We start from the raw sequence: 15,083 nt of genomic DNA on the forward strand, positions 1-15,083 counted from the left end.
AGAGAAACTAAAGGTAGAGTCAGTGGCGTAACACATTTCAGCTCTCTATTTAAACAACAAAATGCTCACAAATGTCTCAGTCACTCGCATTCACTTAGGGCCACATTCCATTCTATTGTTTTTTATCCACTGCATCACTCCAGACAGTGAGCCTTAATATGCAAATGAGTCTTGGTCCCGCTGTTATGCCACCCTAACCCGGGCAAACAAGCCATACCCTCTCTGAACCAGAACACACACAACCCAGTCTGCTTTGTTTGGGGCAATCCAGAATATGTTGCGTGTATCTATTCTAGTTGTAACTGTGCCATTGGTCAGAAAATCCCCTGATTTTTAATCTCCCATAGATTGGAGACAGGGGAGGTTTAAGTTAAAATAAAATACTCATGTGTTATTGCAGCTTGTCTACTCTCAGTCCTAAACTTTTCCATTTATAAGGACCCACATCCCCATGCCTTAATTTCTGGCACACAATAGACCATTTTTGTCGTCGGTGGTTTTAAGGAACATGCACTCATGTTATACAGAGGACCTCACTAATCATTGTCTTTCATGATGTGTTCACTACCATTCATTAATCCGCACGGCATTTAGAGTTACTTTAAAGATCTCTGTACTCGACTGTTCTAACAACTTCATTATTTTTGTATGTGATTGTTACTTTCCCTTTACTTGTAATCATCTAAGATGCACTCTATCCTTCCTGTCTCCGTTCTCTGCTTCAGCATGCATTTTTCTTTTTCTTGTTATTTTCTTTTCCGTCCTTTTATATGTTTTGTTTTTGTCTCCTTGTCAGACCTTTGACCTGTATTTCTATGTAGCCTTTGTTTTGCAGTATATGTTGGGGAAATTGCTTTCTGCAATTAGTATGCATTCTGCTTCACTGTTACACTATAGACTTCTCATTTTGTTTATTCAGTCACCATCCTCTCTGTGTAACCATCCTGTACATTTTTGTTCTTTACTTCTTTTTGGTTTCAGTTTTTACTACTAATATTATATCATTTATGTAGCACTGGGTATTATCCGAGTACACTTGCAATGACGAGAAACATGTTACAAAATGGCTGCTGCATTTCTTATCGGCTGTACACAAAGACAAAGCAGTCTTCTATGTTTATTATTTACATATAAAATGGTTGCAGACGCAAATTACCGCCCCATAAGTCTGCTATCTGGCCTATCGAAGCTCTTTGAAAAAGTTATCTTCGCCCGACTCAGGGACTTTGCGACAAGCGAAAACCTCCTCGCAAAAGAACAGTTTGGGTTCCGGAAAGACCAATCACCAACTTCTCCGAGTTGTGGACATCATCAGCCATGGATTCAACATCAACAAGTCTACTGGAGTAGTCTTTCTGGATGTAGCCAAAGCATTCGACCGAGTATGGCACAAGGGACTGCTTTACAAGCTGATCAAGCTCAAGTTTCCAAGCTACCTGGTCAAGCTGCTGTCTAGCTACTTGTCGGAACGGACCTTTCACGTGGCGGTACAAAAGAATGTTCAACGTCACGCCCTATTCTTGCTGGAGTGCCTCAGGGATCAATGCTTCGACCATTCCTCTTTAACATATTCACAAATGATATCCCCACGGACTTAAAGAAGACTGATCTTGCTCTTTACGCCAATGATGTTGCAGTCATCTCCCAATCCTTCAGCGAAAAGGAAGTGGCTAAGAACCTTGAGATATCACTCAGCAGACTCTCTGGATGGTACAGCGACTGGCAGGTAACCCTGAACACAAGCAAAACCACAGCAACCCTATTCACCAAAAAGCTGAAAAGGAAGTATCCCCTGATCCTCCTCAACGGGGAAGAGATCAAATGGGAAAACTGCAGCTCCTACCTGGGGGTGACTCTGGATTCCAAACTTAGCTGGAGGAACCACGTAGAGAAGACTTGCCAGAAAGCAACAACAAAGCTGTTCTCATTATACCCACTTCTGAGGACCAAGTCAATGCCGATGCTGAGCAAGGTGCGAGCAATCACTGCAATAATTTGACCAACAATAACGTACGCTTCACCAGTTTGAAGTGGCTGCCACCCGCAGCTTCGGAAGGACCTACAGATACTGCAGAGCAAGGCATTGAGGATTGCAGCAGTTGCTCCTATCTTCACAAGAACAGCAGACCTCCACAGAGATCTAGGCGTTGAGATGTTGGACGACCATCTCCGCAAACTCAACAAGAATTTCTATTAAGGATTTGATCAAAAAGAAAACCCACTGATCAGGAAATTTGCTGACATCTCCGCTAACCCATTTGACCGCTACCCACGGCCCATCACAGCGCTGACCTTGTGAAATCAAAACAGTAAATCAGCATCCAAAACTCATCACTGACAGATGGCTACCACCTCGGCAGGCACAGAAAACTCATCTCTGCCAGGAGGCTGCAGCCCCAGCAGGTACCCCAAACTCATCACTGTCACAAGGCAACCGCCTCGGCAGACATCCAAAGTTCATCACTACCTGCTACCCGCGGCCCATCACAGCGCTGACCTTGTGAACAGACCTCAACTGTGACAAAGTGTCACACATCGATAAGAAAACCGAAACAGCAACTAAAAAACTCAAACTGAATGTGGAGTAATGAGGCTGTTGCCTCGGTATCCAAAAACTCATCACTGTCAGAAGGCATCTGGCAGACGAAGACAAGAACAGCAGAGAGATGTTGAGTGTCGTGAACAAGGCTCAGTGGGAGCCGAAACACGTAGACGTGACTGTCTGCAATTTGAGAGGTGGTTGAATAAAACTTTATTGCCGCACTACGTGGAGTGCCGTCACTGGCTGAGTGGACTGGAGTTGATTGGATATTTACCGTCCGGGCGCGGACGCTAACGAGCACCCGCGGCGCTTTGGCTGCACACCGCACATGCACTGTGGAAGTGTGTATATATATATTCACTTAAAAAACCATAGGTTTCACACACGTTAGAGTTAGGAATTAGCATTTAAAAAACCTTGCAAATTCACTTAAAAAACCATAGGTTTCACACATGTTATAGTTAGCTGGACATTTCACTCGTAAAAAACCATTGAAATTCCCCCGTTATAGTTAGTTCAGATAACTATAACTCGCGCGACCGCAATCCACTGCTGATGACGTCACATATTACATCACTCATGACATTGTCAGTGACATCACTCATGACATCACTGATGACATCATCCTTGTGATAGAGTGGCGGTCGCGCGAATTATAGTTATCTGAACTAACTATAACGGGGGAATTTCAATGGTTTTTTACGAGTGAAATGTCCAGCTAACTATAACATGTGTGAAACCTATGTTTTTTTAAGTGAATTTGCAAGGTTTATTAAATGCTAATTCCTAACTATAACGTGTGTGAAACCTATGGTTTTTTAAGTGAATTTGTAAGTTTTTTTAAATGCTAATTTATGTATGTATTATTATATTTTTTATATATTTATTTTACAATAAACTACCTATGTATATAGTTATAGATTGACTGTATCCTGTAATATGGAATGGCTCAGCTCTTTTTTTTTTTGTATTTGGATAAAGTTGAACAGCATAGTTAATATCTTCTAGAAACTTATAAACAGTTGATTTTTTTTTTTTTTTAAGTTTTTTCACGGTGCGCGCACCCTGCGCGCACCCCGCGATTTTTTGAAAAATAAATAAAATGTTTTTTTTTACCCTTCGGGGTCCTTCAGGGACCCCCTGACAAAGGCTAGGGGGTCAGGAACTCTCTACCCTGCCCCCTTTTCAAGTTCTCCACCTTTCTTTTTCACTGTCACACACAAAATGGCGGCCGACACTTCCTGATTTCGACCGATTTGAATGTTGACTGACATGTAACCACCAATCAGAATTACGCTCGCGCACGTTATGGTGCGCGCACCGTGCGCGCACAGTGCGCGCCTATAGATATTTATGTACTTTTAACTGCAATTTTCTCAGGAACTACTGAACAGATTGACACCATATATGCAAAAGGCACATGCCTGACCTGAGGACTACCTCTTTGCCAAATTTCAAGTAATTCTGTTCAGCCGTTCGGGCTGTACCTTTGACTAAAGGTCCTGTTTCTCAGCCCCCGCTTGACGAATCACCCCGAGACTTTCAGGGTAGGAGCTGAGCGGAGCGCCCCATTAGTTTTGAAAATTTCGCGAGGATTCGTCAACCGGCGCCAAAGTTATTCAAAATAGAATTTTCAGATTTCCTATGGGACCTCGGTCCTAACTATAACTATCTACTGGCGACCACCAGTAGATAATATATATATATATATATATATATATATAACACCAGCTCCAGTTTCCCCCCATTTCCTGGATACCGGCACAAGGACTCGGGTTTCTATTTTTAAAAGACTCTCGCTTTTATTTTCTTATATATATATATATATGTGTATGTGTGTGTGTGCGTGTGTGTCTGTGTGTGAACCTGAATAAATCCAAACGCAAAAATATGTACACAGTTGAAAGCAAATTATTACATCACACATTGCTTAAAATAGGGGTGTACTTTAATCTTAAGATTCTCTCAACACTAATTAGAAATATTCATATTAAACAGTTCAAGAAGCCAAATACGCAGTTTCTTTCTTAAACGTATCTAATTTTTAATACTCTGTCCTATAATCACAGTTTAAATAGTTTAGGAAATTGAAGTTAATGCAGACCTCCTTTTGACATAGTGGGTCTTGGTTTTTCAATTCGTTTGAGTGCTCTACTTTGTCTTCTTTCTTTACTGTTCTGTTCCAATCTCTCAGCACTGTCATTTAGTCCTCGGACAGTATGTAATCAATTCAATCATTACAGGCTGAAAATCTAATGCAAAGTATTGACTGGCAATGTGTTTTTCATTTCTTTATTTTAGCTCTACAGATCCAGATGAATGCATTATTCTTTATGGTGATGACCAGGTAAATATTGGAAGAATTTACATTTTGTTACTGAAATACCTCACCAGGTTAAAGTACTGACATAGTCTCTAGCATTGCACCCTTCCCATTGATTGATGAACTTCATTCTGCCAGAGGTTATTATTAAAGTGATAATCCTTGAAAGTCAGATGTTTATCATTCAGTAACATGTAATTGGGAAATTTGCTGCTAAATATTGGCTGTGACAAAAAAAATATTGAGTTCCTTTTTTAAATCCATACCTTTGGAAGTCAACGATTCTGAAGGATTTCCAAGAAATTACCTCTAAACCTTGCACTTGACACCATTTAATGGAATTCATTCAGTGGTTGGCATATGAGACCAGGGTACAAGTACAACCATTTTCCTGGATGCAGGATACTACCCTGTTTAAACTTTCCAATTTTTTGAAGGGACACACTTTGAATTTCTAGGAACTTAGCCACAGATAGAATATGACCTGATGAGATAGTCAAGACCACATTAATAGACTGAGAGATGGACTGTACTACATTTTGACAGTAAACAAACAAGAGAATGCTCTCCTTTGCCAAAATGTTGCTTTTAACAGAACTGCACCTCCTTCCTCTAAATCTTCTTGAGCAACGTCGGGAAGAATGGGAGCCAAAGGTCTTTTTTAATGGGTTCTGTAAAGAGAGGTATGTGGTGAAATCAAGACACTGGAGGAGTAAGTCTGAACTCCGGCTACTACTATTCTGACACAACCTGTAATTACTAATTTCACTGATCTGTACTATTATCTTTTCAGTGGTCTACATTAGCCTTCCTCTAACTAGAGTCATACTTGTCACAGCATACTCAAGATTTGTATGGCTGAGAAGGTGAAGTAGTATTGGAGGGTTGGAATGTATCAATTAGGCAGCTCCCCAACCACAAGACTGCTCAAGAAAGAGCTTCTTTTGTTGTTGCTGCCCAATTTGCTGAGAGAGCAGCACATGCAGCTCGGCCGTATAGCGAACGTTACGGCTTTGCTATTCATTTACTGAACATGTCACCTCACACGGAACACTGTGAAAAATTACTCTGGTTATGAATTATAAGGTTCTCTAGCCCTAATCTAGCCCTGATTAAGTCCTGGATAGAGACAAAACGCGTTGACTGTCCTAAGATGATGAATACCATTTCAAGCAAAAATCAAGATTACATTTTAAATCAACAAAAAATATTGATTCCTTTTTTACAACCTATTGTCTTTAAATGTATTGGTGGATATAACATTGTTATGATGTCACCACAACACCGCCAACATTTGGAACTTTGGTACAGTTTGCGTGATAATAGTATTATGGATGACATAACATTCTGGAGGGCTTCCCCTTTCATTTGTTTATGATTATGGGACATTGAGAGGATTATTTGGCAGTTGAACCTCGGGGTTAGAGCACCCAAACTTGATTTAATATATACTGATACAATTCTCATTTACTACATCTTCCCTGATTCCCTCAAGATAAAACAAATTCTCCTGCGGTTGAAGACCAACCAGGGCCCTATTTGATCTTGCCAACTATTACATAATCACACATCAAATCCAGAACAGTTAAACATTTTCAGATTCAATTAAGTTAAGTTGGTTGCCCCGATGTGTAGCTTGAAATAGGGCAAGGCTTATCCACCTTTCAAGGCAGACTATATCTATTTAGATTTTCCTATTATGACCTCTGTGCTTTCCATGAACATTAGCTTTAAATGTATTACCCTGTCTCCCAGTTGAAATACATACATTTTGTTGTTGCATAATTTATTGTTCTTATGAGCTTTATAACGCACCAAATAAGTAGCCATGTGATTACTGCGGACTGCAGATAAAAAGGCAAAAATCTTAATGGGCATTGGAAAAAAGAGGTAGCACCAATCGAGCACAAGGTTAAGCATCTCTGTTTGATGTTCCTGTAACTCTGATTTAGTCTGTGTTGGTAATATGCTGAATGTCTCTGTAAAAGTTTCAGTCTCTGGTTATTTTCTGAATGGAGGTGGCAGGGTGTTTCTTTTTCACTGAAATATAAGGCATTCAAGCGTATGTGGCTGTGCACACCCAGGGGTCGGCCTTCAAGCTGTTGTCCTCTGGTTGTTTTTATTTAATAAAATAAAGGTTTACCAAGAAAAGCTTCCTGGCTGAAATCTAATATGAAGCTTGGTTTTGAAAGTAGCCAGGTACTTTTTTCAATTTCACTAGGAAACAAAAAAGGTTTTCTAATATCGGTTTCACATGGTCATGTTTTCGCATGTTAAAGCAGAGCATGGGCTGCATGGTATTGTGGGCTTTGCAGCGTGTCAAAATGATTATCAGGCCCATGTACATCTCATAAACATCAATGTCAATTCAGTGCTTTACCTTAGAAAAAAAGAACTTTATTATAAGATAGATAAACTAGGACAATTGCAACAGGCATTCATGCAAAGAAATCAGTGGTTGAGACACCCTGACTTGCTATCTCTACAGCTTGGCTGGGGTCAGCTTGAGGATCTTCAGAAACACTCTGCTTTTTAGTTTTCAGTCTGAGCTAGAGAAGGAATACAGATGTGCGAACTGTATTCTTGGCATACCACTCTGGAACGAAGGGGTTTGAATAAAATGTGTTGCTCTGAACATCCATCACCCAGAAATCTGGGATACCACTCAGCACAGTGTTAAGTGCTACTGGTGGTGACACAGTATCAATTCACTCTAGACGAGGGTCCAGTAAAAGTCCCAGCTGGTCCCCATGCTTTTCAAGGGGTATGATCAAAATCGCACGTCCTAAGTGTATAACTGAAACTGACGTCAGAACTCCAGCAGCTGGTGCCAGCTGGTGGCCCCTTATTGATGAAGTCAGTAAGGATAAGAGGCTGCAGTACATTTGACTCTAAGCTGCTGTGCAGAGAACCTGGAGAATGGAGGATGCTTTGTGGTCTGCAGCTGAGAAGGTGGTCTTGTGTCTTTGATCAAGCGATGCCACAGTGTGGGTACTGCGCAGGTGAAGAGAGGCTGCCCAGGAGATATGTCTAGAAAGAAACATGTTTCCGAAATTAGAGGAGCAGGGGCGTGCAGCCAAGAGGTTTCCCTAGTAGAAGCGTCCTGATTTGACAAGTACAAGGTCTCAAAGAGGCACATAAACCAGGAGGAAATAGTTGTAATCTACGGTGACAGGGAACAGTAGAAGAGGAGATCTTAAGAAGATCTGAGCAGGGTTTATACTGACACGTGATAAGTGTTGCTTTGGCAATGAAGAAAACAATTATTTAGACATTGAATTTGCGATGGTTATGAAACTAAGAAAGGAGTTAGTGGAAACCATTCAGAAACTTAAAGTTTCATAGAACAAGAAAGAGTTGATGTCATTCTTAAGAATCACAACATTTTGCAGCAGGTTTAAAGAAAATATAGCGGTCCATGACGGGTGAACTGAGGAAGTCTACTGAGATCATTTGGACATAAAAATGTTGGGAGGAGTTTCAGCTGGCACAAAATGGTTAAGAAAGGTGTCTGATTTTGCAAGCATGTATTCGGGAAATAAGTTGCATGGTGGTTACTGATGCCAGTTTGAAAGATTTAGTAGCCGTTTTGGTGCAGGTGGCACAAGGGAAAGAACAGACAAACATTGTTTGGGTCAAGAGCTTTAAGGGGAGAGTAGTTTATTTATTCTGTAACTGAGAAAGAGGCCCTAGCAGAAAACTGGGCAATCAGCTACATTTCATAATTTTCTGTGGGGGAAAGGTTTACTGTTAAAACTCATCACAAGCCTTTGTGCAAAACGTTCACTAAAAACAACATGAGCATGTTTTCCGCTACAATCAGCAAATGGGTTATATGTCTTTAACAATACAGGCCTGATTCTCAAACTGCACTTTGTAATTTGTTATGTTGTACACAGAAGGTCAACATGTATCAGCCCTTCTGTGTGCCCTTCACAGGTGCCATGGGTTTTCTTCAGTACCGGGCCTTTCTAATTATGATAGTTGAGAGAATGCAAAAATGTTTTAAAACACCAATATCGAGCCCGTAAGTATGAGTGCTGTGCTGTGTTCAGGCATTGTAAGCTGTTGACAGCCTTTGCTCGAGGAGATTGCAGCCCCTGTAGGTTCGGCTTCTTGTGGAGTGAGAGATTGTTTGACTATGTTGTTGTGGTGGTGTTTTGAGTGTACAGGCATGAAGTGGTTGGTGAGCCCCTGTGCTGGAGGGAGCTGCAGGCGATATCGGAAGTGCCTGTTGCACAGTGAGGGGTTTGATGAATATGATGTTGTTTTGCTGCCTTGGTTGCAGCCGCGGTCGGTAGTAGGAGTAACTGTAGGGCGGTGACGTGGGGAGGGGCAGGGTGGGGGGTAGTAAACCATGGATTACGGAGGTTTACAGGTAAGTTAACATATAAATTAATAAAACAAATTTCGTTGCGTGCACAGCATCGCATTTGGGGATGCAGTGCACGCAACAAAATTTGTTTTATTAATTTATATGTTAACTTACCTGTAAACCTCCGTAATCCATAGTTTACTACCCCCCACCCTGCCCCTCCCCCTCCCCACGTCACCGCCCTACAGTTACTCCTACTACCGACCGCGGCTGCTTGGTTGTCAAAGAGTAGTTATGTTTGGTGTGTTCCAGAGTACCTGCTGTAGTGTCTTCAGAGTTAGAGATATTGGAACACTTTTAGTTTCTGACACACTCCATAGAACAGTGATGTAAGTGCATGGGTGTGAGTGATAGAATTCATGATGTAGAATGTACAGTTAATGAGTACATGCTGAGGAATAAAGACGTGAAATACCAAGCTCCATGTGTGGCTTGATCATTTGCATGTACCTGGGCAGGACACTACACCTGCTACATCCGAGCATGATGGTGCTGAAATATAGGCGAGTTTCTTCCATTATGTTATGGATGATTTCAGATACTTGGTTTATGTTTTTTACTGTTGTGGATTAGCAAATTTGTACTTTCTGGGGTTATTGGGAGAGTGTGAATGTATTTAATGCCCTCATTATAAGTTGACGTTAAATTCAGGTATTACCACGCATACTGGGGTGCAGATTTACTTAGAATTCACACCACGTATTGCAGCAAGGCAAGTTGCTGCAATGTGCTGCATTGTATGAATGGGGGAGCTGAAAATTGCCATATCTACTAAGATATTATGTTCTTCAGCTCTCTCACTGCGCTGCCTCACTTGAGGCTGCGTAGTGGCTAGGCACCCTCAAGTACGTCAAGGGTGCCCACTTTAGGGACAGGATAGTTTTTTGTACCTTCCTGCACAAAAACAGTCCATAGAGGAATATTCCTCTTTCCATGTGTGCTGCATAATGCAGCACACATGGTAAGAATAAGCAACAAGGGCAAATAAACATATTTTCCTTGTTATGCCTGCCTGGGGAAGGCATTGCATTTTGACGCATTCATAGGTTTACTAGCCTAAGTAAATCTGGGAATGTGCCAAAATTCATGGGTGGATGTATGGGAATGCCCATGCTCCACATATGGTACGCCTTTCAAATGCAAGTCTCCTCAATGCAGCACTATGCGCTGTCTTACGTTAATTCATATTTACTAAACCACACAAAGCCACACAAAGTGGCTTTACGTGGCTTAGTAAATGCCAAAAAGGATTTTGTGTCGGGCGGCCCAACAAAATTGATGCAACCCAGATGCACAACTTTAGTAAGTCTGCCCCATGATGTTTTGCAAGTAACACCACTCCTCCATATTTTTACCCAGTAAATTTCAGCAGATCAAAACATTTACAGGGGGAATATGCCCGTTTATTTCTGGAACATTGTGTATTAGGATATTATGTAGCGGAGCCTGTTACGTGAAACTTGTTGACTTTAAACCTGTAATCACAAACATTAAGAACAAATCAAATCAAATAAAAAAATTCTTTATTTCGGCCATGTTGGCCATAAAAGAGTACAGAATAAAACTTAATAATACATGATTAATAGTCATTTACATTTTTAAAAATCAATTTCATAAAATCATTAAGCATCTTTTTTTTTTAAAAGAAAAGAAGTCAGTGTATTAAATCGTTAACATTCAATGTCAATTAATTGGCGCCGCTTCGTCCACATAGCTAGCAAGAACTTTGAAAGTGCAAAAACAATACAACTTGACGAGTCAGACTTAAGAATTCTAAAAGCAGGTAAGCAGTTTTTAAAACCAAGGTTTTAAAACCAAGGTTATTGCAGAGAGGTACCAGCCATTGCCTCCTGGATTTAGTGTATGCAGGACAAAAAAAAAGAACGTGAAGTTCATCCTCTACATCACAACTACACCTAGGGCAGTGCTTGTTTGCTGTAACTGACCATTTGCTGGTAAAAGCTTTTAAGGCTAAAGTGCCATATCTTCATTGTAAGAAAAGTTTCCTTGCCTGGAGCGGAAAAACAATATCCATGAAGTTCTCAAAAAAGTAAACATTTATAACAATTAAAAATGATTTGGTCAAAGTACCGATGTTGGAAGCTTGGAATGTAAAGTTCAAATGTTTTTCCTTAAAAATCTTGGTAAGCAACTTGCTCAAGACTTGGGAGCAAGAACTTTCCGGGTTATCCCATAAGGGCGCTAGTCCCAATCTCAAGAATTCATGTCTAATAAAAGCCAGCCAGGGGATTTTCCCAGAGCTACTATAGGTCAATATCTGCTTGAGTTCTTGCCTATAGTATAACAGATCTGGTGTTGCCCATAATGGCCGGTTAGAGGGCGAAACACGTGTTGGCTGTGCCATCCTTGCTCTTTTCTGATAAACAAATAAAAGCACAAACTTCTCACCAGTATCGCTTGATATACTTGCATCAATTGGATATTTTATCATAATCAACCATAAAAAATCCAGACTCTTGCCCGGACACACTAAACTCATCCTGGTGTTGCCCATAGCCTGCGCCAGAACCTTAAAGGTTTTAGTGCTAGCTCATCTTCTATTGGGCCTAATCCAAGATCCAACCTAAGGGGGAGAAGCGGAGTACCCTGAGGAAGTAACATGAGCTGCCTTAAAAATTTAGATTCAATTTTCGCGATGGGTGAGCCACTTAGGTGCCCCCACAGCTCCCCTCCATAGAGGGCTGCAGCCCTTGCTTGGGTCTTATAAATCTCCAAGGCTGGACTCACTGGCTTATATGACGATAGGTTTGAAACCTTAAGAATACCCCCCGTCAGCTGTGACAGTTTCAGTTGTGATTTGGCCTGCTGCGGACCCCAGGAAAGATTCTCTTCAAGGGTAACCCCCAAATATTGAAATGTTTTGACCCTTTCCAGCCTTTCACTCCCCAGGGTCGGGCTAGCGCGAGTGGAAGGCGGAGGATTAAATATCATAAATTTTGTTTTATTTACATTTATATCCAGACCACAAATGCGACAAAAATCTTCAAAGCCATTCAGTATATGTTGAATTCCCATGGGGGACTTTGAAAGAAGGAGGGTATCATCGGCGAACATGATCGCCGGAACCCTCCTATCTGCCAACCTTGGGGCGTCATTATTTGGTACATTTTCCAAATGAGCAATTACACCATTGATAAAGAGGGAGAACAGGGTTGGTGTCAAGACGCAACCCTGTCTCACACCTCTACCAACCGGAAACCTTGAAGACAATGCCCCGTTTCTACCACTTCTAACATTGGCAAAGTTCCCCTCGTGTAATCTCATCAGTACCTGCAGAATTTGTCTCGGAACACCAAGATTATTGAGGACCCCCCAAAGTTTGTCCCGTTGGACTAAGTCAAATGCGGACCCGAGGTCCACAAACACCATGTAGAGACTGAGACCCTCGATCTTTGCCGTTTTCCAGTATAGTAATATCAGGCGAAAGATCTGGTCCATGGTGGATGTGTTCCTCCTGAAGCCTGCTTGGAGAGGAGTTAGAATATCATTTTCCTCTATCCACACCATCAGACGATCCAGAACCAGCCGCGCAAACATTTTTTGCGGGACATCTATGAGGCTAATAGGCCTATAATTGACTGGGAGCAGAGGAGAGCCCTTCTTAAAAATCGGGACAATCTCCGCTCCCAACCAAGTATCTGGAACTTGCATACCTCTAAGGATTGCATTAAAGAGGATGGCAAAGTAGGGTCTCCAAATCCCTGGTTGGTGCCTGAATAACTCCCCCGGGAGTTTATCCAGCCCCAGTGCCTTACCCACAGCAAGTTTGCGAATCACGCAAGTTACCTCCTCCAAGGAGAATTCTAGAACCTCCGAACAAGTGGGTAAAGCCAAGGGTACCAACATAACATCCTATGGCTGATTATCTGAATATAAAGCTTCAAAGTGTGCTTCCCATACCGTTGGAGCAATATTAGGTTCTATCGCCGGTCTGAGTTCCCCCGACCCAGTACTAACTAATGACCAAAATCTGCGGGCGTCCCTAGCTTCGAGAGCAGCAGTTAAATTAGTCCACCTGTCCAAGTCCCAGTCTTTCCTTGCATTGGCCATTACCACCTAATAATGCAGTCGCCGATCCCTGACTTGTGTTTTGCATGTTGCCGATTTGACTGCTATAATCAGCTGCGACTTAGCTTTTCTACAAGTAGAATTGTACCAGGACACAGCTGGAGTTCTTTTCTTCTTTGACGGAGCCAGGGGATTAAGGACTTCAGCTAGATTGGAAACTAGGGCCGAATGAATAGACCTTAACTTTTCATTAAAATCCGGATTAGGGACTTTAGTAATTAAAGCCTCAACCTCCATTAATCTGGGGAGGACAGTGTCATATAATTTTCCTAGATCATCACGTGATTGCAATAGATTCCCCCATTTTACCCTACGTCTGTTATTGGAGAGCAACAGCCCTTCATCTGGGTCATTCATGACCGAGCTTGAAGTTTCAGATGGACCTAGGGGTTTCATTTCAAAGCATAACGCATTATGATCGCTATCTGTCCTTTGGATTACCCTGAAGTCAACAACTCTATGCCACAACCTTGTTTCGACCATAATATAGTCCAGGCGAGATTCTTGGCCCCTCTTATTAAAGGTGCAAATCGACGGAATATCGGACGGTGTACGCCCGTTGCAAGCCCTTAAAGAATTATTTAAAGTAAGAGACAAGATCTGAATCGCCAATGGAGACCATATTTTTGGACGGGGGGATTGGCAAGGTGGAATAGCCCAATAGTCATCCTCTCCCATTAGGGCCCCTTCATTTTTTCCCAGGAGGGGCTCATAGTGGCAGTTCACATCACCAGCTACCAAGAGGTGAGAGTCACCTGGGAATGAACTAAGAAAGTTGGACAGTACATCTATAGTAGGGGACTCTGTGGCCAAGCTTACAGGGCGTGAATATACGTTCACAATGGCTAACTTGACGGAATTGGGCCATTTAATACTAATACATTGAACATCATCAGAATGAGTGGGCAGGTTCTCCACCATGCAGCCTAGATGAAGAGCGACCCAAATGGTGAGACCGCCCGAAGGTCTACCTTTGCCTCCCCACCTGGCAGGAACAAAATAATTGGCAAATCCCGCTCTAAAATGTTCTTCCCTGGCCCAAGTCTCCTGAAAAAGACAAATATCGTGTTGGTCCACCATGTCCCCCCACTCCATGCAGTGTAGTTTATTCGTCAGGCCTGCCACATTCCCAGATAACATTTTTAGAAGCTTCAAGGGAGTGGCATTGTTAGCAATTTGGTCTCTGCCAGTTACGTCACTACCGAGTGCAGTGCTGCCCAAATGTACTTCTCTCAAGATACTCGATTCTAGGGTCTGTGGTGTGGGATAGAACTCTTTGCTTCTTGGAGCTTCAGGAACGAGTAACATGTTGGGGGCCTGCGGATGGGGGGCAGGATCCTTGGAAATGGAGAGTGAACCGTTGCTAGAAAGCTCTGATTTTCCAGTTGAATTTGAATAACTCCTACATAGAATAGAACAGGAGGTGTTCAACTTAGTGTACCGTAGTCAATCCACCATCTCCAAGCCACTAAACCGGTTATGCGTGGGTACATTAAACTGGTCAATTAAATGCCCTTGCCGACCCCTCGCTGGCCTTCTTCTACCCGGATGTGTTACCCAAGGCCATCCACCTCCACAATCCGGTGTTACAGGGTAGAAAAATGACAGGGGAAGGGAATGGATAGTTGACCCGCTAATATTGTGACTCCAGCTGCAAATGTGCTCCACTGTACTGGGATCCCTGAAATTAATCAGCACACAGTCACCTATGATGGTCTTTGGGCTGCGGCCCAACCAGGGAACCCTACATACCA

At 42.2% G+C, this 15,083-nt stretch overlaps 1 protein-coding gene across 1 annotated transcript in view; it reads left to right on the forward strand.

The window, feature by feature from the left end:
* Positions 1–15,083, forward strand: part of LOC146802102 (cilia- and flagella-associated protein 337-like) — a 521,178-nt gene that overhangs the window by 226,164 nt on the left and 279,931 nt on the right. Inside the window, exon 9 of the mRNA XM_085621663.1 lies at positions 4,844–4,889. Within this exon, the coding sequence (XP_085477789.1) occupies positions 4,844–4,889 (46 nt within the window). The remainder of the gene's footprint in view (positions 1–4,843; positions 4,890–15,083) is intronic.

The sequence above is a fragment of the Triturus cristatus genome, chromosome 8 (assembly GCF_964204655.1).
Source record: "Triturus cristatus chromosome 8, aTriCri1.1, whole genome shotgun sequence".
Taxonomy (NCBI): domain Eukaryota; kingdom Metazoa; phylum Chordata; class Amphibia; order Caudata; family Salamandridae; genus Triturus; species Triturus cristatus.